Here is a 21,236-nt window from a genome sequence, read left to right on the forward strand (position 1 = left end):
TTTGCATGCTCCACCCCTCTTTCCAGCCAATCAGAGCTTGGCTGGGGGCACATGAAGAAGTCTCCTCCCACTCTGCCCCCTACCTGCAAGAAGTGTGTGACATTTCGAAGCACTGCAGGGTGGGAGCGGGGCGGGAGGAGACTTTGGGTGCTCCCCCCCCCAAGATCTGATTGGCCTGGGGGGCAGGGGAGTGGCAGGGCCTCTGTGGACCCCATCAGCCTGCTTGGTGGGCCAGCTCCAGCCTGCAGTGGCCCTTTTGCCCACCCCTGCCATACATGGTCTCGCAGGGCCAGGAGCTCCTTGCAGCAAATGAACAATAGGCCCCTCCGGCCATAGGGCAGAGAATCACACAAGCTGTGCACGTGGGCTCTGAGCGCTGCACCAGCTCTGACCAGACTGTCACAAGGTTCACTCGGTTCTCAGGGGCGCCCCCTTAGCCGAGTGTACCTGCCTGCCCCCTGTTGCCTCCTGCTGTGGGACTGAGCAGTGTCCTGCCACGGAGCACATCCTCCCCCTCTCATCGGGCTACTGTGCTTCAGCTCCTTCCTCGAGGTGCCTCAGAACAATCAACCCTCTTTCCCCCAGGGCCACCCATCGCTCCAGGGTCCCAGCCTAGGGTCCCTGGAAATAGCAGCTGTCTGTTCAGTCAGCATCTGCTTCTCTTCTAATGCCCTGGGCCAGTTCTCCAGGGCCCTGCATCGACTTCTATGGGCTTTGCCCAGATAAAGTCCCAGCACCCGACAACGGGCTTCTTCTCGTGCCCTCTGGTTCCTGGCAGCACCATGCTGGCCATGGCTCTGGCCCAGCAGCTCTCGTTATACTAGTGTGCTGGGCCCTGATTGGCTGCTTCTCATGCAGCCGCTCCCAGGAGCTCGAAAGACTTCTCCACTGCTCTTTTTTCTGAGGTGGGGTCACAAAGCCTGCAGCAGAGAGCCCGGGGTCCCATCCCACCCTGTCACACCCAGGCAGTAGGCTCCAATCGAACTGCCCAATAAGACCACAAGACTTGGTTTAATAATAAAAGCACCTGGCAGGTTTAATGCTGATGAAGAACAGTGCTAATGCCCCAATGCAATGGTTAACAGCAGGACCACTCAACACGCGGCCCGCAGGTGGGATCCTTTGAACATGGGAACATGCTCCACAGCGGCGAGGCATCTCCTAGGCGGGGTGAGCACTGACAGATCCAAATGGATGGGCCTGCTGAAACAGACGGGTACGGGGTGTCGGTGTTTCTAGCCCTCAGGGAGGAGGTGCCGGGAGCGCTGGGGCATAGCGGGAAGTGCTGGCTGTTCAGCCTTCTGGGCAGAGCAAGAGAGATGCTGACTGGCACACACTGGCCACGATAACCAGGCCACATTATGGCAATAAGTTACACACAAAGTAAATTTACAACATGCATCCAGAGCCTATACAGCTAGGCTGGCTGGGGCTCGTCAGTCCTGACACAAGCATGTCATTTGGCCTCTGTGGTGAAGGATCCAGGTGTGGCCGTTGGCCTCCCAACAGACACTCAAGCAATTCAGTGCATTAAAAACCAGGACACTCTCTCCCCAATGTGCATTTCAGTGCCCAGATTTCCTTTCTTGTAGCTTTTGAAAGCTGTTCCTTAGTGCCAGGCACAAAATGCAAATAGTCTCAAGGCACAAGGGGCCATGGCCAGGCAAGAGACAGGTCTCTGTTACCTTGGAGGGGGTCCTTTCAGACGGGAAGAATTTCACTTCCTGATGTTTTGGTGTTAGGACAGGTCCTGATTTCCAGTAGGGATACAAACCTCCTAATGGAGCCAGTTCAAGTGTCTAGTCACAGCCAAGAACTTTCTCTAGGCAAGGAAAATCATGTTGGTCGTGATCAATGCAAGAAAGGAGAAAAAGCTGCGGTTTATGGACCTTCCCCTCTGTCAGGCTGTCTATGCAGGTCTTCCGGACTTCCTCCAGGATTCCTTCTTTCTTACTTTGGCTATTGAACAGGTTCAAGTCCACCTTGGAGCGCACAAAATAAATCATCTTCTTCATTTGTTGGATCTCCCAGGCAAGGCTGGCATGGAGGGGTGTGAAGTAGTCAGAGGAGAAGAGAAGGAACACATCATACTTGCTCATATCAATGTCATTCTGTAGTAAAAATTTTCCCAGTGTGATTCCTGGCATGTCCCAGAGTGTAAAGTTTGGGTGTCTGGGATGCTCATAACCCTTCGTGTCCCGTGTTGTGTTAATCACCCCAGTCTGGGCAGCATCAGCATCATCGTCCAACCAGCCGCAGATTGTGTTGATGAAGGAGGACTTCCCAGAGCCCGTCTCTCCCAGGAGAGCGATATTACACGTAGTGTGTGCTGGTGACTCCTGAGAACCTGAAGATGAGTCTGAAAGGTCTCTTGTTCCACCAGCAGCCCCCAGTTCCTCACCACCATTCTCAGGGAGATCGGCACTGTCTGCATCAGGACTCAGGAGCTGTTCCTTGGACCCCTGGGCACAGTCTTCAAAAAGGAGGAGAAACGGTTTGGTTATGGTTTGATTTTAAAGTTACTGGATGAATAGTAAACTCTCTGCACGTGATACAGGCTTCGGCATCGTTCTCTGGGACGGGGCGACTGATGACGGGGAAGCATGGGGGGGTGCCAGCTACATGACCAATCCCCCAACCTGGGGAAGGGCCAGGACAGCCCCCCCATCCACTCCAGACCCTGCCTCTCTCTGCGCCTTCTCTGCCCCTTGTTCTACCTTACCCCACCTCTTCCCCCAACACCCTCCCTCCAGTGATGTGCCCTGGGGGACTAAAGCAACAGGCCAGTGCTGGCAGCTGGGATCTGCCCCCCTCTCCCCGCCCTCACTGGCAGTGATGGAGGAAGAGGAGCAACTTGGATCCACTTTGCTCCACTTCCTGTCGGTAAGAGCCGGGAGAGAACACACTGTGCTGCCTTCCAGCCAGCAGGACAATGCCTAGGCATGTACCAATATCTCACATTGAGGGGACATTTCTTGCAAAGCTCATATGCATGTTGCTGACTAGCTGGAGCCCGGAAGCCTGTTACTCGAGAAGCATGTTGAGAAGGGGCCAGAGAAGAGCCACGAGCAACAAACATTGGAGAAAGGGCTCTTCACTCAAGCAAGGGAAGGGCTGACCATCTAGCAGCCGGGAGCTGAAGCTAGACAGATTGCGGCTGGAATTAAGGCATCATTGTTTAGCAGTGAGGGGAATTCACCACTGGACTAATTGACGTGGGGCTCATGCTGGAATCTCCACCTTCTGACAGACAGAATTATTTTACCTTCTTCACTGGGGTTCAGCAGCCTCGTTTCATGGTCCCCTGCTTCAGAGCTGCTCTGGATGCTCCCACAGGTTTCACATCTTGGATCTCCATTCCCAGCTGGCCTCTAGAAAAGATTCACATTTGGAGAGGAAGAAAAGTGCTTAGTGGGAGGAATTAAAGACTATTTCTATGGCTGGGAGTGTGAGGGGGGGAGCTCAGGACGGAGAGTGTGACCAACACTCCCCAGAGCTGGCTCCTTGGGCTGGCCAGGGAGCAGTGACTGCACTGCCTGGCTGCCAGGTCCTCAGGGCTGGCCAGGGCGTGGCAATGGCACTGTCTGGCCACTGCATCCCCAGAGCTGGCGGGTGCACAGCTGTGCTGTCTAAGCACTGGGGCTGCAGCCTGGTTGCGCTGAGGCTGCACTACCAGGAGGCTGTGGGTACTGGCTTGCACCCACCGGAGCTGGGACCTCTTCGGATGCGCTGCCCATGCCCAGCACTGTCATGGGAGCCTTACCAACATACAGTGACCAGCAGCAGCCACAGCTGCATCCCCAGACGGCCCGTCGGTTCCTGGTGCATCGCACCAGGCCGCACCAGCTTACTTTGCCCTTCGGCCCTGTTCACAGCTGCACTTTTTATGGCAAAACATTTGTCCATATGTTTTAAAACCGAATTTCTGGGACAGCCCCACAGCAGGAAATCAATGGGAGAAACTCTCCTGTCACCTTCCCTTACTCCTCACGACTCTAAGGTGTATTGGGATCTGACAGGGGTGCCATCAGGATTTGATCTAGTGGGTCCTTACTAGACCCGCTCAATCAAACGCTGAAAACTCGATCTACAGAGGGTCATTTTTCCCCTAAGTGTAGCCAAGGCCTAATACACAGAAGAGCAGATCTCCACAATCTGTTCTAGGAGAATAAAGCAGGGGCAGTTGGAGCCAGCGACTGAGGGTGGATGCAGAGAGAGGCTAATGTGTGAGAAGGTGACTGCTACTCGGCAGCAGATGTCTGTGAGCTCCAGGGGCAAGATGGCCCACCTGTAAACTAGCACCAGTCTGGTTGTGACTGGAAAGGGGAGGCTGTGCTGTGCGGTGGAGCTTGTTGCAGTGAGTCTCAGAGCGCGGGTCTGCGGCGCTGCAAACAGCTGTGCTGATGTAGCAGCTCAGACTTCACCTGGTTGTTTCCCCCCCCCCCCCCCCCCACACACACACACAGCAGGAAATCCAAATGTCTGGAGAGTTACCTGGGGCCTGCCATCAGGCGAGTGCTGGACTGTGTTGTATTGTCCTGATGGCGGGGTTGCTAAGGGTGTTCTCAGAATGGAAGGGTGACCTCGCATCCGCGCTACACATAGGCCAACACACACTAGAAGAACACGAAGCAGAAGCAGAAGCCATAGGAGGCGGCCATTCTCAGGCGCTGCGAGAGACCAGAGATTCCCAAGGGAACATTTTAAAATCCTTCCCTTTGACCTAAGCAAGCGGCTCTGCAGCCTCCTCACATCAGAGAACACAATGCCCAGCTTGGCCAATGGGATATCCCCGCCCCCCGGATCTCCCTCTCAGCCACGCTCTCCATTCTCCCCACACTCAGCCCCCACCCCCTCTCTCCCTGCCTGGCCCCCTGCACCCCCATCGCTGCCTCCCCCCCTTCCCTGTCCTCTGTCAGCCAGCCCCCCGTCTCCTCCCAGACCCTGTCAGAGGTCCAGAGGGGCCCTGCTTTTGAGGCCCCAGCCAGAATAAAAATAAAAAATGACGAGACCTGTCAACAAAATGAGGCACCAACAAAGGGGTGAGACGTAATTTGAATATTTACGTATTTAACCAATTCTTTTTTTAGCCTTTTTCTGTGCAAGACAAATGAACCAAGGTCTAAATTTGAGGGCCCTCCCTTGAGGCCCAGGCCCAATGGCCCTCCTGATCACCCCCATTGGCCCTGACTCCTCCCTCACCCTGTTCCCACCCTTTCACCCAGCCCTCCATTCCCACTGCCCTCTTGCCCAGCCCCATCCCTCCCTCACCCAGTCCCCCCACCCTCTCCTCTTCCGGCTCCATCTGCTCTGGCCTTTGTGCAGCCCCATCCACCCTCCCGTTCCCCTCCCCCAACTCCGGTGCTATTTAGGGCTGCACAACATCCCGGTACCTCTCTGAGCTGCCCCAGCCTCTGCCCTGCGCAGTTATGGCTAGTTCACAACTCACTAGTACGTCTGAGCGGCTCAGAGCGTCCTGGTGGCCAAGCTTTGGGGCTGTGCTGCACCATGGAGGAGGGGCTGCCTTACCTTCCTGCACGGACAGTCGGATCCGCACCGAAAACCTGCCCTGTTCCAGCTTGACGTGGCAGGTGTAGAAGCCCTCGTCTGCCAGACAGACCTTCCTCAGTCTGAGGGACGCGTTCCCCTCGGGGAATCTCTCTGGATACAGCTGGGTCCGGCCCCTGAAAGCCTCCGCCTGGCTTTCCAGCTGGTCCCACTGAGAAAAATAGCTATGAACTAGGAGCTCGGGTCCCTTCTTCCAGGTGATGTTCAGCAACCGGTGGTTGGACACTGGGCCAATGGAGCAGTTCAGGGTGACGTCCTCCCCAGCCTGAGCACGGATGGTCTCCTCTGCCACAGCCTCCCCTTAGAGAGAAGCAAATTGGGATTATTCATCCCAGCCCCAGACTCGCTTTTTGCAAAAAGTTTTTGTTTAATTTCTCTGAAACCTTCCATGGCCACAATACACCGAACACCTCACTCTTCACACACACAACAGTGCACACCCCCACACACAGCCTGTGCACAGATTTTCCATCATCGAAGAAGAATTTGCAGCACATTATTTATCTGTACCTGCGTTCCCCTCCCCCCCATTCTTATTTGCATGCCGGCCCCCAAAGGAGCAGCCCCTGCCCACAGGGGCTTATCTGTTAACCAGAACCAGGAAGCATTTCCCATTTAAAGTGATGCACGGAGCCCAGTTACTCTCGTTAAACAAGAGCATGTCAGTTCTCATGCAGACAGCACACACAATTATTTTCTCGTTATTTTCTCTTCCAGCACAAGTGGGGCTGGGCGAGGTGGCTTGGCAGGCTGGCTCCTGAGAGCGGCCCAGCACCGCACCTCGTCTTACAATGGGCTGTGTCCAACAGGCACCATCTGAGTTGAATTATGCAGCACTGCCAATGATTTACCCCCCAGCCTTGCCAAGAGGAGAATCACACAGCCTCTGACACAGCCATGGGATCCCAGGGCCAGGGTCTCGACAGGGCGAGTCCGCGCTGGGGAATGGAAGCTCGTCAGAGGCAAGAAAAGTGCCCAGGCACCGCCAACGTACTGATCACAAAGAGGGACATCGTCCTGGAAGATGACTGGAGTTCAGATTCGACAGAGCAGCGGTAGGATCCCTCATCCTGCATGCAGACACTACGGAGTCTCAGGGACGCATTTCCTTCCGGGAATTGCTCTGGAAAAAGCTTTGTGCGGCCCTGGTAGCCCTTGTCCTGTTTGTACAGTCGGTCCATGCCCCAGTAGTATTGGTGAACCAGGAGAGCTGGTCCATTGTCGCTTTCCTTCAGCCAGGTGATGTTCAAGCGCTGAAACCTGACCCCAGGTATGGACAGGAAGCTGCAGTTCAGGATAACGTTCTTTCCGTACTGAGCAGTGATGGGCGACTGAGTCCCAACAACCCCTGAAAGGCAAGCAAAGGTCGGTGCTAGTCTTTTCATTTCATCCTTAGTTTCCTCTCCCCCTCATACTTATCATGTCTCATGGGAAAAACCTACCACACAGGTAAAAGTTATGTCCCGTTTCTTACGAGACACTGTGGTTACGAAGTTTGTTATTAATAAATAATATATAGTTTGAAAATCACAATATTCCTTTGTTTTAAATAGCCGTGATTAGTTGAGCCTTAGCTTCTGATTAATGGATCAGGTCAAAAATGTCTCTTCTTCCCACCATGGAAATCTAACCACATATTTTAGAAATGTGTGTCAGTCCTGCTGTTCAAGAACTCTTCCCAAACGGTAAGAGCTAGGACCACTACATTTGGTATGCAGCATCTTCTTTTCCTAGCATAAAGCAAGGTCAGGGTTTGGGTTGGACCAAATTGCTGCTTCGCCAGTCAGTCACCCAGCCTGTAACTATGCTTGGGATTCTTCCATCCCAAGGGCAGGAATCTGCACTTGTCCTTGTTGAACCTCATCAGATTTCTGTTGGCCCAAACCTCATAAGAACAAAAGAACGGCCATACTGGGTCAGACCAAAAGTCCATCTAGCCAAGTAGCCTGTCTGCCGACAGTGGCCAGCACCAGGTGCCCCACAGGGGGTGGACCGAAGACAATGATCAAGCGATTTGTCTCGTGCCATCCATCTCCAGACTTTGACAAAGAGGCCAGGGACACCATTTCTATCCCCTGGCTAATAGCCATATGGACTTAACCTCCATGAATTTATCTAGGTTCTCTTTAAACTCTATTATAGTCCTAGCCTTCACAGCCTCCTCTGGCAAGGAGTTCCACAGGTTGACTACCCGCTGTGTGAAGAAGAACTTTCTTTTATTAGTTTTAAACCTGCTACCCATTAATTTCATTTGGTGACCTCTAGTTCTTATATTATGGGAACTAATGAAGAACTTTTCTTTATTCACCCTCTCTACACCACTCATGATTTTATAGACCTCTATCATATCGCCCCTCAGTCTCCTTTTTTCTAAGCTGAAAAGTCCCAGTCGCTTTAGCCTCTCTTCATATGGGGCCCGTTCCAAACCCCTAATAATTTTAATTGCCCTTTTCTGAACCCTTTCCAAGGCCAAAATATCTTTTTTGAGGTGAAGAGACCACATCTGTACACAGTATTCAAGATGTGGGCGTACCATAGTTTTATACAGGGGCATATTCTGTGTCTTATTTTCTATCCTTTTCTTAATAATTCCTAATATCATATTTGCCTTTTTGACCGCCATTACACACTGTGTAGACGTTTTCAGAGAACTATCCACGATAACTCCAAGATCTCTTTCCTGATTTGTCGTAGCCAGATTAGCCCCCATCATATTGTACGTATAGTTGGGGTTATTTTTTCCAATGTGTATTACTTTACACTTATCCACATTAAATTTCATTTGCCATTTTGTTGCCCAATCAGTGTGGTGAGATCTTCTTGAAGTTCTTCACAGTCTGCTTCTGTCCTGACTATCTTAAACAGTTCAGTGTCATCCGCAAACTTTACCACCTCACTGCTTACCCCTTTCTCTAGATCATTTATGAATAAGTTTAATAGGATTGGTCCCAGGACTGACCCTTGGGGGACACCACTAGTTACCCCTCTCCATTCTGAAAATTTACCATTTATTCCTACCCTTTGTTTCCTGTCTTTTAACCAATTCTCAATCCATGAAAGGACCTTCCTTCTTATCCCATGACAATGTAATTTACACAAGAGCTTTTGGTGAGGGACTTTGTCAAAGGCTTTCTGAAAATCCAAGTATACTATATCTACTAGATCCCCCTTGTCCGCATGTTTGTTAACCCCTTCAAAGAACTCTAACTACCATTAGTTCTTGTGGAACGAGGTTTACCGGTAGTTCGGAATAGGAAGCCTAGTCCGAACTACCTACTCCATGCAGCGTGTAGCCACGGGCACGGAGTCCGAACTAGCGGGGATTTAAAAATGGCGGCGCCCGGCAAGATGCAAATGAAGCCCAGGAAATTCAAATCCTGGTTTTCATTTGCAACTTGGGTTGCCTACATTAACCACCCTAGTTCGAATTAGGTTGGTAGTGTAGACATACCCTAAGAGATTAGTAAAACATGATTTCTCTTTACAGAAACTATGTTGACTTTTGTCCAACAAATTATGTTCTTCTACGTGCCTGACAATTTTATTCTTTACTATTTTTTCAACTAGTTTGCCTGGTACTGAAGTTAGACTTACCGGTCGGTAATTGCCAGGATCGCCTCTAGGACCCTTTTTAAATATTGGTGTCGAGTTAGCTATCTTCCAGTCATTAGGTACGGAAGTCGATTTAAAGGATAGGTTACAAACCACAGTCAATAGTTCTGCAGTTTCCCATTTGAGTTCTTTTAGAACCCTTGGATGAATGCCATCCGGTCCCGGTGATTTGTTAATGTTAAGTTTCTCTATTTGTTCCTAAACCTCCTCTAAAGACACGTCAATCCAGGACAGTTCCTCAGATTCATCACCCACAAAGGACGGTGCAGATTTGGGAATCTCCCTGACATCCTCAGCCATGAAGACTGAAGCAAAGAAATTATTTAGTTTCTCCGCAATGGCTTTATCGTCCTTGATTGCTCCTTTTGTATCTCAATCGTCTAGGGGACCCACTGGTTTTTAGCAGGCTTCCTGCTTCTAACGTACTTAAAAAACATTTTGCTATTGCTTTTTGAGTTTTCGGCTAGCTCCAATCTGTCCAGGTCACTCTGGACCCTATCCTTGCCCTCCAGCTTATCTACTTCTCTCCCCAGCTTAGTGTCATTTGTCTTGTAAATGCTTAAGATAAATTCCTTTTCAGTGACTATTCTTCTGTCTTGTCTTTCATCTGAAAAGGCCATTTTAATTCACAGTTGTAATAAAAGAATTGTTTCTCCAGCACTATCTCAGAGCGAGGGACTGTCTTCAGGGTAGGACAGAAGCCCATGGCAAAAGGCTGTGTACATGTGTGGGTGTGCGTGTGGGTGTATACATGCAAATACATGCCAGTACACCCTACTATTGCATACGCTGCAGCTGCTTTCAGGTACTATTGCTGGAGGCTGTTGATCTGATGCTTCCAGTGCCTGAATTTTCACAGGCCAACAAGCGAGGGGACAGAGGAGACACCAAATCAGTCTGCAGAGGCGCAGCAGAGCAAAACAGGATACTCACTGCTGATAGCCCACAGTGTGACCAAGCGAACCAGCCAACGGGCAGGCAACCTCATCATGCTGCAGTCAGGCTGATGTCTGCAAAAGAGAGGGCAAGATGCTCAGCACAGCTGGATTCTGCCCAGAGCATCATCAGAACTTCAAAACCGCAATTCCCAAACCTGATTGCCCTTTCTCTTGCTCTGCAGAATCAAAATCAGCAGGGCTTGTTCAGTCTACGGGATGGACCGGGAGTGGGGCAGGGCAGTGTAGTGAAGAGGCTATTCTCTGTAGGGCCCTTGCCTTATGGAGAACAGACGTTGGAAGATGTATTGTGTCTGAGGCAGGGGCTGGTAGAAAGAGGAAAGATGGCAGCTGATTGAGGAACCTGAATGCCAGCACTGGAGAGCTGGGTTCTATCCCTGCCACTGCCCCCCGAGCTGATCCAGGAAATACCCTTCTAATCCTTATATGACCGTTCTTACAGCCCTTTGGTTTGTTTGCAACCTGCTGCCTATTCAGTTCATTGGGTGATCCCTAGTTCTTGTGCTGTGAGAAGAAGTAAGTAACTTTTCTTTATTCTCTTTCTCCACGCTGGTCGTTATTTTATAGACCTCTATCCAATCCCCCCTTTGTTGTCTCTTTTCGAAGCTGAAACATCCCAGTTTTATTCTCTTCCCTCCTATAGAAGCTCTTCCGCACCCCTAATCATTGCAAGCACTGAAAAAATGTTGATTCAGAGACCTCAGTGTGCTAAATTTGGGAAATGAAAAAAAAAATGATGCACGGGGCAAAACACGATCCCATCCAATGTTCCCTCCAATCATTTCAATCCATGTGTGGAATATTGGTATGTGCACTGACACATGTGTGAATGTGCACCACAAGTAGAAAGAAAACTGAGCTGTGGGTGCCCTGCTAGTCAGCTGGGCAGCACTGGAATCTCTCCTGAGGGGCCACACAAGCGCACAGCTCGCAGGGAACACTGCCTTGAACCATGGCTGACCTGTGGCTGTGCATGGGAGGTGCACCTCTCCCCATAAATGAGGTGCCCAGATACATCCTCTCTGCTCCTATGGCTGGCCCTCCCTGCACCCCCTCTTCGCACTGTAGGCAAAATGTAATATTTTAGTGTTGGAATAAGGATATAAGTATATTGATGGCAATAAGTCCTATGAAGTGATTGGCATAAACATCCTATTTGCTTCTCTTTCATCCCGCCAGCCATGCTTCGTTATTAGCCAGTGTTTGCTATAAGGTCTTACTTCTCGTTAGCATCACAAATGGAGTTGTGCCTCTTGTCTGCATTGCACACTCAGTTGTGTAAGGTTCTTTTGTTATGCTTTGAGTGACTACGTGATCATTTCTAGCAGGTAATTCTGCCCGTAACACTATTTAACAGGAAATGCTCTGTTCAATTGTTTGCTGGGAGTGGCGGAGGAATGCCTAGGGAAGGGTAAGTGTGAAAGCCATCACACACGTCCAGATGATCAAGAAGATGTGAGAAACTTGGAGCCAGCCAGGAAGCACACGTTGTACTCAGTGCTAGAAACAAATTAGTAGAATTGACAATCATTGGAGACAGGCAGATCCCCCCACCACCCGAACAGTGAAATGTCAAATGAGAGATAATGGTGGGCAGCCTGACAATAACCATTAAAGGATAACATTGGAAAACTCTGGCCACTTAAACATTGCTGATTGCAGCATGACATTGCAAACCCACAAAGTCAGGTGGGAACATGTAAGTGTAAGAATGGGGTGATTTCCCATGGCTCTCCAGGTTCAGTCCTGCAGAGCCTCAGCACATTGGATCATGACGGACAGAGCCCAACTCCTCACTTGTGTTCAATCTAACTGGCCACTAGATTGACTCAAGCCATGACAGACCGGGAACTATAAGAACATCAGCAGGACCCATGTGCGTGAATGAATATGCTGCTTTTCATGTTTCATTTTCACTAAACACAGCGTATTGCCTTTTCCCATGTCCCTCTTACAAGCATAACACCTTAGGCACCAGTTATCTATGATCCCAACTGTACATATACAAATAGCTGGTAGCACTTTATAGACTAACAAAACATGTCGATGGGATCATGAGCTTTCTGGGCACAGCCCACTTCTTCAGATGGCCGCAGTTTTGAGTTTAGGATGTGCAGACCTAAAATAAATGGGGGGGGGGGGGCAGGAAGGAACAAAAAGGAAGGAGATGGGAAACAATAAGCAGAGGATATGTAACTATCAAAGGGAAACCCAAACAGGCAAAACTGGTAATCTATAAGCACCTAAAGATTGCATAGTTAAAAGAAGCAGATAAGGATCATAGGATAGCAATAAGAGAGGAAGAGTACTAAACCAAGAATCTACACAGACAAAGAGATGTTACCCAAAATACACAAACCTGGAAATCCCGGACAACCCATCATCTCAGGCATTGGCACACTCACCACAGGATTATCTGGCTATATCGACTCCCTCCTCAGACCCCCTGCTACCAGCACTCCCAGCTACCTCTGTGATGCCCCTGACTTCCTGAGGAAACTTCAAAACATCAATAATCTACCCGAAAATACCAGCTAGCCCCATGGACGTAGAAGCTCTTTACACCAACATTCCACATGAAGACAGATTACAGGCCATCAGGAACACCATCCCCAATAACAGCTTGTGACGGACTGGGCCAGATCTGGGCACAGCTGAGGGCATCTGCTCAGGGAGAATTGCTCAAACTCGGGGCTCCGTACAGCCCCAGACTGGAGACCTTCCCAAACAGGCCACAAACCAGTCACACCGAGTGATTCAACTGCTGGTCTGGCCAGCCTGAAGCCTCACGAGCAAATCCCCTCTGACACTCCAGTTCCCTCCGTGTCGCAATCAGCCCCTGGCCTAACACACAGGTGAGGGGTTATAGAACCCAATCTCACCTACCCCAAACGGGTTCTTCAAGAAACCAGCCACAGTTCCCAGGTCAATTTACACTCTGGATCTTACCCACAAATCACGCTGAGCCAATCCTTTAGAATCCACGATCTAAAGGTCTATTACCAAAATAAAGAAAAGCATGAGAGTAAGGTTGTTAAAGTATCATACATTACAGGCATCGAATCACCCAGTTCTCGATACAGGCTTGTAGCAGAGATGTTGTAACTGCTGGCTTAAAAGTCTTTGGTGTACATCCCATGTCAGGATGGGTCCACAGTTCTTTCCGGCTCGTGGTTCCCTGCAAGGCTGCCTCTGGGATTAAGAGCTGAGCTGAAGACAAAAATGGAGGATGCCACATGGCATTTATATACCTCCTTGGTCTCTTCCAAGCTGGAGTGTCACATGGTCAGCGGCCAGGCCTTTAGATTCATTCCCCAGGTGTGTCTTTGGCATTTAGAGATCTATTGTCCCTGGAACTTCACTCATCAGCATAGCCACTGCGCAAACATTCCTGGCTCATTGCTCTGCCTCAGACAGAGAATTTTCCCGCATCAACACAGAGTACATATTTATAACTCCACATACAGATGATATACAAGTATACGAATAGCATATACAGAATCAGTAGAAAGTAAGCTTTCATTTGACACCTCACATGGCCCCCTTTGTACCAACGTTTGGGGCAAACACCCCCTCATGGGTGCAGCAGTGATCTGGTTGCTCCCCTTAAAATGCAGTAATGTGACACAGCTCTGCACACCTGATTACAGAGCTCTGTGACTTTATCCTCACCCACAACTACTTCCGATTCGGGGACAATTTGTATCTTCAAATCAGCGGCACATCCATGGGCACTTGCTTGGCCCCACAATATGCCAACATCTTTATGGCTGATCTTGAACAACGTTTCCTCAGCTCTCACCCCCGAACACCCCTACTTTACTTATACTACATGGATAACATCTTCATCACATTGACCCACAGAAAAGAGACTCCTGAAGAATTTCACAAGGATTTCAACACTTCTCAATCTATTGTATACAACCAAGCCCTAAGATACAATCGGATTTGCTCTGATCCCACAGACAGAGACAAACTTCTACACAGGATCTTTATAGAGCATTCCTAACACTGAAATACCCACCTGGAGAAGTGAAACGACAGATTGATGGAGCCAAAAAAGTACCCAGACATGAACTACTTCAAGACAGACCAAAAGAGAAAATAACAAAAGTCCACTTCTTATTACCCACAGTCCACATCTCAAACCCCTCCAATCTGTAACTCAGGGGTTCCTGAACTTTTTGACACGGGGACCAGTAAATCCATTCACGAACTTTTGGAGGACCAGTAATGTTCATTTGCATATTTGCATATTCATTAATCAAATGATGAATATTCAAATAAGTTGTTTCTGGTCCTCCCAAATCTCCCAGTGCCAGCTTTAGCAAAGCTTTTGATATGGTCACCCACAATATTCTTGCCAGCAAGTTAAGGAATATGGATTGGATAAATGGGCTGTAAGACAGACAGAAAGCTGCTTAGACCAACATTTCCCAAACTTTTTATTTTAACTGGAACCCTTTTTTTTCAGTTCTGCTTTTTGCAGCCCAAAAATATAAACACATGAAAAACAAACTGAGAAAATACCAGACACATAACATGTCTGGTATTTTCTCAGGAGGTGAGTTGTATTATTACTAGATGTATCAGTTTGTAGTTTCGAACTGCCTGGCTGGTAAATGTGCTCAGGTTGCATGAGTGTGTCTACCAGCCAGATAGATCGCGACTACTCGAGGGGTTTGGGGGGGGGGGGGATGACAGTAGAATCCCTGTGCCAGACTAACTCGTGCTTTGTGCTTTGTGGGGGGGGGGGGGAGAGGGGAACAGGGTCCCACTCCCTGCAGGCCGATTCATTCCTCCCCCCTGCTCTCCTTGCTGCGCCTCTGGCCAGCCCCACTTCCCCCAACCCTCTCCCTGGTAGCCAGTTCTCCCCCGCTTCTCTTCCCAATCTCCCTTGGCCAGCCCCGCTACCTGCGTCCAGCTCTCCTGCCAGCGACCCCTTCTCCCACCCCGCCCACATCTGCCCCGGCCAGCTCCCTGCTCACACCCCCCCCGGCAGCCCTGCTTCCACCAGCCCCCCAATCTCCCCAGCCTGCCCTGCTTCCCCCGTCCAGTTCTGCTTCCGGTGGCCAGCTCTCCCTCCTTCGCACCCCAGAATCCCCTGGCACCTGCACCGTCCCTTAGCCCTGCACCCTCCTGGTGCCTCCCTTTGCCCTCTTTATCCCTAATACCCACCCCCTCACCAGTCTCTGCTCCATCCCCTCCTGCCCCTCTGGGCCCTCACACCTGACATTCCTCATGCCCACCCCTTCTCTCAAGCCTCCTCCCAACACCTACCCCTCCAGCCCCCAGTGCCCTTCCCCCCCTCCCAGCATCACCCTGTCCCCCTCCCCCTGACACCGCCCTACCCACCCTTTCCCTCATGGTCTGCACTTGGCCCCCGGCATTTGTCTCTCCTGCACCCCTGTCCCTGGGTGCCTTCCCCTCCCAACCCCTTCTCCTTCCCTCGCCTCCGCCGCACGAGCCGGTTCCCCCCCTTCTCCTTCCGCGCTGCGGGGCCGGGTCCGCGCTCAGACCCCAGAGGCCGAACCCGGAGCCAGCCAGGCCCCGTCACGTGCCTCCCGCGGGTTCCAAACCCCCGGGCCGTGACGTCACGTCATGCCCGGGCGTCCTCCCCGCCCACGTGCAACGCCGCACACTGGCGGCAGGGATGCCCGGGGCCGAGGGGGACACTCTGGAGGCGGGGCGGGAGGATGTGCGGGGGCGGGGCCCACTCCAGGCGGAGCCAGGGAGAGACCCAGCCCCGCAGAGTGCTGGGGCAGAGCCCCGGCTCATCACTCGCCGGCACTGCCGGGTGCAGGGCCCGATTCCACCAAAGGGCCGGCAGCCACCAGGCACGCTGAGGCCCGGCATTTATTTTCCACGGCCCGGTACCGGGCCGCGGACCATAGTTTGGGAAACGCTGCTGTAACCTATCTTCAAAAATGGCCCCTCACTCTCAGGCTTTGTCTACACTGCCAGCAAAATATGCAAATGAAGCACTGATTAGCATTGTTGCACTTCATTTGCATAATCTATTCAAGCTGTTTTTGTGCAAAGTGGTTTTGTACTTTGCAAAAGCCGGCAGTGTAGACAAAGCCTCACAGGCCTTGGGGGACAAGCCTATTCTCGCTTACAGATAACACGCCAACCTGAAATGAATTCTTTCCCGTTTCCGTGCTCTACAACTACATCATAAGCATCCAGGATCCCAGCCCTGCAACCAGCCATGGTGCCAACTCTGTCCAAATATCTATACAAGAGAATTCATTACTAGAGCCAACAACATAAAATACCAAATCAGACGTTCATTTAACTGCACATCCAGTAATTTGATCTATGCCATCAAATGCCTGCAATGCCCCACTGCAATATATACTGGACAAACTGGATAGTTCCTACAGGAAAAAAATCAATGGACACAAATCAGATATCTACAAAAGGAACATACAGAAACCTGTTGGGGACACGTCAGTCTACCTGGTCACACTTTAAAAGATCTCCAAGTGGCTGTCTTGTTACAGACCAATTCTATAAGCCAAATACACAGAGCGGCATTGGAATTACAATTCATCCACAAATTTAATTCTCACACCTACGCCTCAATCGAGATAATGGAGGGCTGGGACATTATCAAACAAACAATGAAGGTGCCAACATCTCTTTGTCTGGGTAGATTCTTGTGTTAGTACTCTTCCTCACCAATTGCTATCCTATGATCCTTATCTGCTTCTTTTACCTATCCAATTTTTAGGTGCTTATAGATTACCAGTTTTGCCTGTATGGTTTTCCCTTTGATATTTACATACCTTCTGCTTCTTGTTTCCTGCCCACTTCCATTTTTTTTCCTTCCCCTCCCTTCTCCCCTATTTATTCTGGGTCTGCACATCCAAAACTCAAAACTCTGGTCATCTGAAGAAGTGGGCTGTGCCTAGAAAGCTCATGATCCCATCTACACGTTTTGTTAGTCTATAAAGTGCTACCAGACCATTTGTTGGTTTTTAAGTTTATCCTGCACAGACTAACTTGGCTACCCCCTGAAGCTTCTGTACATATAAAGTGGTGGGCGCTACATTAGCTGTTACTAGTCAGGAAAGAGATATTGGGGTCACTGTGGATAATTCCCTGGAAACATCTACTAAATGTGCCACAGCAGACTAAAAAGAACACAAGAACATCAGAATGGCCATACTGGGTCAGGCCAAAGGTCCATCCAGTCAAGAATCCTGTCTGCCAATAGTGGCCAATGGCAGGTGCCTCAGAGGGAATTAACAGAACAGGGATTCGTCAAATGAACCACCACTACCACCCATACCCAGCTTCTGACAGAGGCTCAGGAGGACACAATCCCTGCCCAGCCTGGCTAATAGCCATTGATGGACCTAACCTCCATGAATTTATCTAGATTTTTTTTTTAATCCTGTTAAAGAGTCCTGGTCTTCACAACATCCTCTGGCAAGGAGTTCCACAGGTTGACTGTACATTGTATGTCATGACTGGTGTGAAAAAAGTAAATAAGGAAAAGTTATTTATTTGTTCCCATAACATAAGAACTAGGGATCACCAAATGTAATGAATAGGCAGCAGGTTTTAAACAGACCAAAGGAAGTTTTTCTTCGCATAGCACGCAGTCAACCTGTGGAACTCCTTGCCAGAGCAGGTTGTGAAGGCCAGGACTTTAACAGGGTTCAAAAAAGAGCTAAATAAATTCATGGAAGTTGGGTCCATCAATGGCTATTAGCCAGGATGGGTAGGAATGTTCCTAGACTTTGTGTGTCAGAGGCTGAAAATGAATGACAGGGGAAGGATCGCTTGAGGATTCCCTGTTCTGTTCACTCCCTCTGGGGCACCTGGCACTGGCCACTGTGGGCAGACAGGATACTGGGCTGGATGGGTCTTTGGTCTGACCCAGCCTGGCCACTCTGATGTTCTTTATTTTTCTGAATGGCAGACTCAATGCATGAGTGGGTCCAGAGTCCCGGTCTATACCGCTGCAGTGCATCCCCCATCATCTGTCAGGTAGCCCAGCACTGCCTCATTCCCCCATCACCTGCAGCTTGCGCCCTGTAACTATGAGGAGCTCAATGAGCGAAAGGCACTATTCCCAACCAGGTGTCTTGCTCAACACCCAGGCCATGCTGCTTCCCAAGAAAACCAAAAGCCAGAAGGCCAAGAGCAAAACTGAAAGTCTTGTCAGTTCAACGTCAATCCATCTTCCACTAAGCCAGCGGTTCCCAAACTTTTCCAGATGGGGACCCATTTTTTCAATTCAGGAAGACTTGGTGACCCAAGGCAATACAAAAATGGGGGGAGGAGAGGGGGCAGAGCCACCTGGGGAGACACTTGGCAACCCTTTTGACATGTGATAGAGACTCATATTTGGGTCCTGATCCATAGGTTGGGAAACCCTGCACTAAGCCATCCCAGTGCCTCATGGGGGTTGTTGTTTGGGTGCCTCAGGCCCTTTGTCCCTTATGGGACAGGCTCCACAAGGGAGCTACATTTCTCGTGTTGCATCCTGGCTGCTTAGCCACAACAGAGATCCCAACATACTATGGCAGATGTAACCCTGCCCACGGAGGAGACTGACTAGCTCACTGGAATTCCAATCGCAATTTTTGTTTCTTTTCATTTTTCTAAAATGAATATTTTTGGGAGTTGATTTTCAGTTTTTGGATTGTTTTTGTTCTCCATCCATATCCTCCTCTTCCTCCTCCTTCCCCTTTATTTTATTTTTTTTAAAAACCACCACCCAAAACACTTCTCCCTTTTACTGGGGAAAAAAGTTTTTAAAAATTAAACCCATGAAAGTTGGAAACATCTGAAAAATCCCAAACCAGAAAATCAAAACAGAACATTTTTTTCTAATAAAATTGAAATCAATATGAAAATGTTCATTTTGAATTTGTTGATGAAAAAGTATTTCCCCACATTTCTAACAACATTGCATTTTCAATTAAACAAAATTTATCAGAAAAGTTTTGATTAGCTCTAAATGCATATAGTACATTATTCTAATATGGGATTTGGACCAGCCTATGGAATTATGCATCAGGGTTAGGATTCTTCCAAATTTGAGTGTAAAAGCTATACAAAAATCCTGCCATTTTCTATGCCTTACTGTGGGACTCATTCTCTTCTGTCTGGCAATCTAGTTTTGTATATCTGAGTAAAATAGAGAAATTTAGACCTGAAATAAAGTGTTAATTTTTAACAGTGAAGGAAGTTAACCGTGGGAACAATTTCCCAATATTCATGGTGGATGCTCCATTCCTGGCAATTTTAAAATCAAGATTGGATATTTTTTTCTGAGAGATTTGCTCTAGTTCAGCCAGGAATTAATTCAGGGTAGGTCTCTGGCCTGCGTTACCTAGAGCAGTGTTTCTCAAACTTTTTTTTTTTTATAAAGTACACATTTAAAAAAAATATTTAAGTACCCTCTTTTTCAAAAAAAATTATAAGTACCTACGGTTTTCAGACACAATTTTTTTTCTACTATTGCAACACATATGTTTAAACAACTTAATCGTTGCCAGGCAGGCGATTAAATTGTTGGGTGTAAAAAGTACAAAAATAATAAAGCACAGTAAAACTTAAAACAAAAATTCAGTTTTCTCTACATTTCAGTTGTGCTGACGTATCCCCCAGACTTCTCTCAAGTACCCCTAAGGGTTCTCCTACCACTGGCTGAAAAACGCTGGCCTAGGGGGTCAGATTAGTTAGCCACATCGGTTCGTTCTGGTCTCGAAATCCAGGAGAAAGGCCTCCTCTCCCGGAGTCGTGTGACCCTAAATACCGAGCAGAGGCCGTGGGGAAGAGGGCTGGGTCCCTAACAGGCATCTCAGAGGGGAGCCGAGTTAGTCTGTAGCTTAAAAAACTTTAAAACTCACCGAACAGCCCGCAGCCATTTTCAAAATGCATCTTAGCGCGTCACGTTGCATCATTCATCTGCCCTGAAGGAAGCAGCAGCGAGAATCTTCGGAGAGCCCAAGCCGAGGAGAAACTCTCACCTGACCGCCCTCCTCGCGGTGCGGCCCGAGCACCTCCTAGTCTGGCGGAGCGCGGGAGCGGGGCGCAGCGGAGGAAGGCAGAAAGCCCCACAGAGCTGCTGGGACGCCGGGAGAAGCGCCCGCCCAGCGCTGCCGCTTCCGCAGGCACCAGCCCGGGGCGCAGCCCAGCCGGGGGCAGGTAACTGGGAGGACTCCGGGCCGAGATTTCCCCGCACCCCCGCGGTCAGCTCCATCCCGGGGCGCTCTGCCCCGGGTGCGCTGCTGGGCCCGATCCCCGCGCGCTCTGCCCCGAGGCGCTTAGCAGGGATGGGGCGCAGACGCGGGGCGCTCTGCCTCCTGCAGCCCGGGCGGGGGTCCCGACTCAGAGGGAGAGGGGCTGCGGGGGGAGGGGCTGCAGCGCTCTGCCCTTTCACAGCCAATTGCGTGGCCCTGCAGGGTAGCAGGTGCTGGGGTCCCTCCAGCCTGTCTCCGTGTCTGCGCTTGGCCAGGCTCCCCCTGGTCTGGGGCAGCGAAATAGCGGGTGGTGCCCAGACCCCACACACACACTCATTCCCCCCCCCCCAGGCTCTGGGAGGGAGTTTGGGTGGAGCAAGGGTGCTAGCTCTGGCAGGGGTGGGGTGCACAAGGGGGGAGTGGGATAAGGGGAACCCCCTGTCTGGCTGCGGGGTGGGTGGGGGTCTCTGTGCTGGGAGCAGCGCACAAAGATCTCGGGTCATGTGGACATACAGGCAGGCAGCCCTGGGCTGCAGGAAGCTGCTCTAGCCCTGCCGTGCTGCCAGTGGTGGCAGCGAGGGCCTTTGGGACATTATAAATTGCCATGCAGGGGGGAGCGTGCAGGGCAGCAGGTAGGCCTGGAGCACGGTAGGGCAGGAGACGGCAGGGAGAAAGTTTTGGTGGAGCCTAGCTCTCAGCCAGCAATATTCCTGGTGCTGGGGCCCTGATCTTGAAGTGGTTTGTGCAGCCACTGGCACAAAGGGCTCTGATCTCAGTCCAAGTCTGGTCAGTACCTGGCACAAAGGGGCCTGATCCTCAGTCAGGAGTCATGTGCACTATCATACTAGACATAGGATATAACAGTTACAACCAGGAAATGGTTGGGGGGGGTCAC

At 50.1% G+C, this 21,236-nt stretch overlaps 2 protein-coding genes across 5 annotated transcripts in view; one reads left to right on the forward strand and one right to left on the reverse strand.

Annotated features, from left to right (window-relative positions):
* LOC142819711 (interferon-inducible GTPase 5-like) overlaps positions 1 to 21,236 on the forward strand; it is a 43,369-nt gene that overhangs the window by 20,497 nt on the left and 1,636 nt on the right. The window contains exon 3 of the mRNA XM_075908285.1: positions 20,082 to 20,306. The gene's annotated coding sequence lies outside the window, so the exon portion shown is untranslated. The remainder of the gene's footprint in view (positions 1 to 20,081; positions 20,307 to 21,236) is intronic.
* LOC142819709 (uncharacterized) lies at positions 963 to 20,147 on the reverse strand. 4 transcript variants are annotated; one of them, XM_075908280.1, is made up of 7 exons: positions 20,009 to 20,147; positions 10,114 to 10,190; positions 6,563 to 6,916; positions 5,530 to 5,868; positions 4,495 to 4,616; positions 3,266 to 3,371; positions 963 to 2,473 (listed from the first exon to the last, which is right to left on the reverse strand). In XM_075908280.1, exons 2-7 carry the CDS (start codon positions 10,169 to 10,171, stop codon positions 1,800 to 1,802), a joined length of 1,653 nt encoding a protein of 550 aa, XP_075764395.1. In that variant the 5' UTR covers positions 10,172 to 10,190; positions 20,009 to 20,147; the 3' UTR covers positions 963 to 1,799. The 4 variants fall into 4 exon arrangements, with proteins under 4 accessions (XP_075764395.1, XP_075764394.1, XP_075764393.1 ...); XM_075908278.1 differs by lacking the exon at positions 20,009 to 20,147 and adding an exon at positions 19,800 to 19,995 and having other exon boundaries at positions 966 to 2,473; positions 4,495 to 4,670; XM_075908277.1 differs by having other exon boundaries at positions 967 to 2,473; positions 4,495 to 4,670.

The sequence above is a fragment of the Pelodiscus sinensis genome, chromosome 24 (genome assembly GCF_049634645.1).
Source record: "Pelodiscus sinensis isolate JC-2024 chromosome 24, ASM4963464v1, whole genome shotgun sequence".
Taxonomy (NCBI): domain Eukaryota; kingdom Metazoa; phylum Chordata; order Testudines; family Trionychidae; genus Pelodiscus; species Pelodiscus sinensis.

What these genes read in the sequence shown, in the direction of transcription:
- LOC142819709 (XM_075908278.1), bottom strand. Translation starts at nt 10,171, where the DNA reads ATGATGAGGTTGCCTGCCCGTTGGCTGGTTCGCTTGGTCACACTGTGG. An exon ending in CACACTGTGGGCTATCAGCA is followed by an intron (nt 6,917 to 10,113) that starts GTGAGTATCCTG and finishes CTTGCCTTTCAG; the next exon opens with GGGTTGTTGGGACTCAGTCG. An exon ending in GCTGAACCCCAGTGAAGAAG is followed by an intron (nt 2,474 to 3,265) that starts GTAAAATAATTC and finishes TCCTTTTTGAAG; the next exon opens with ACTGTGCCCAGGGGTCCAAG.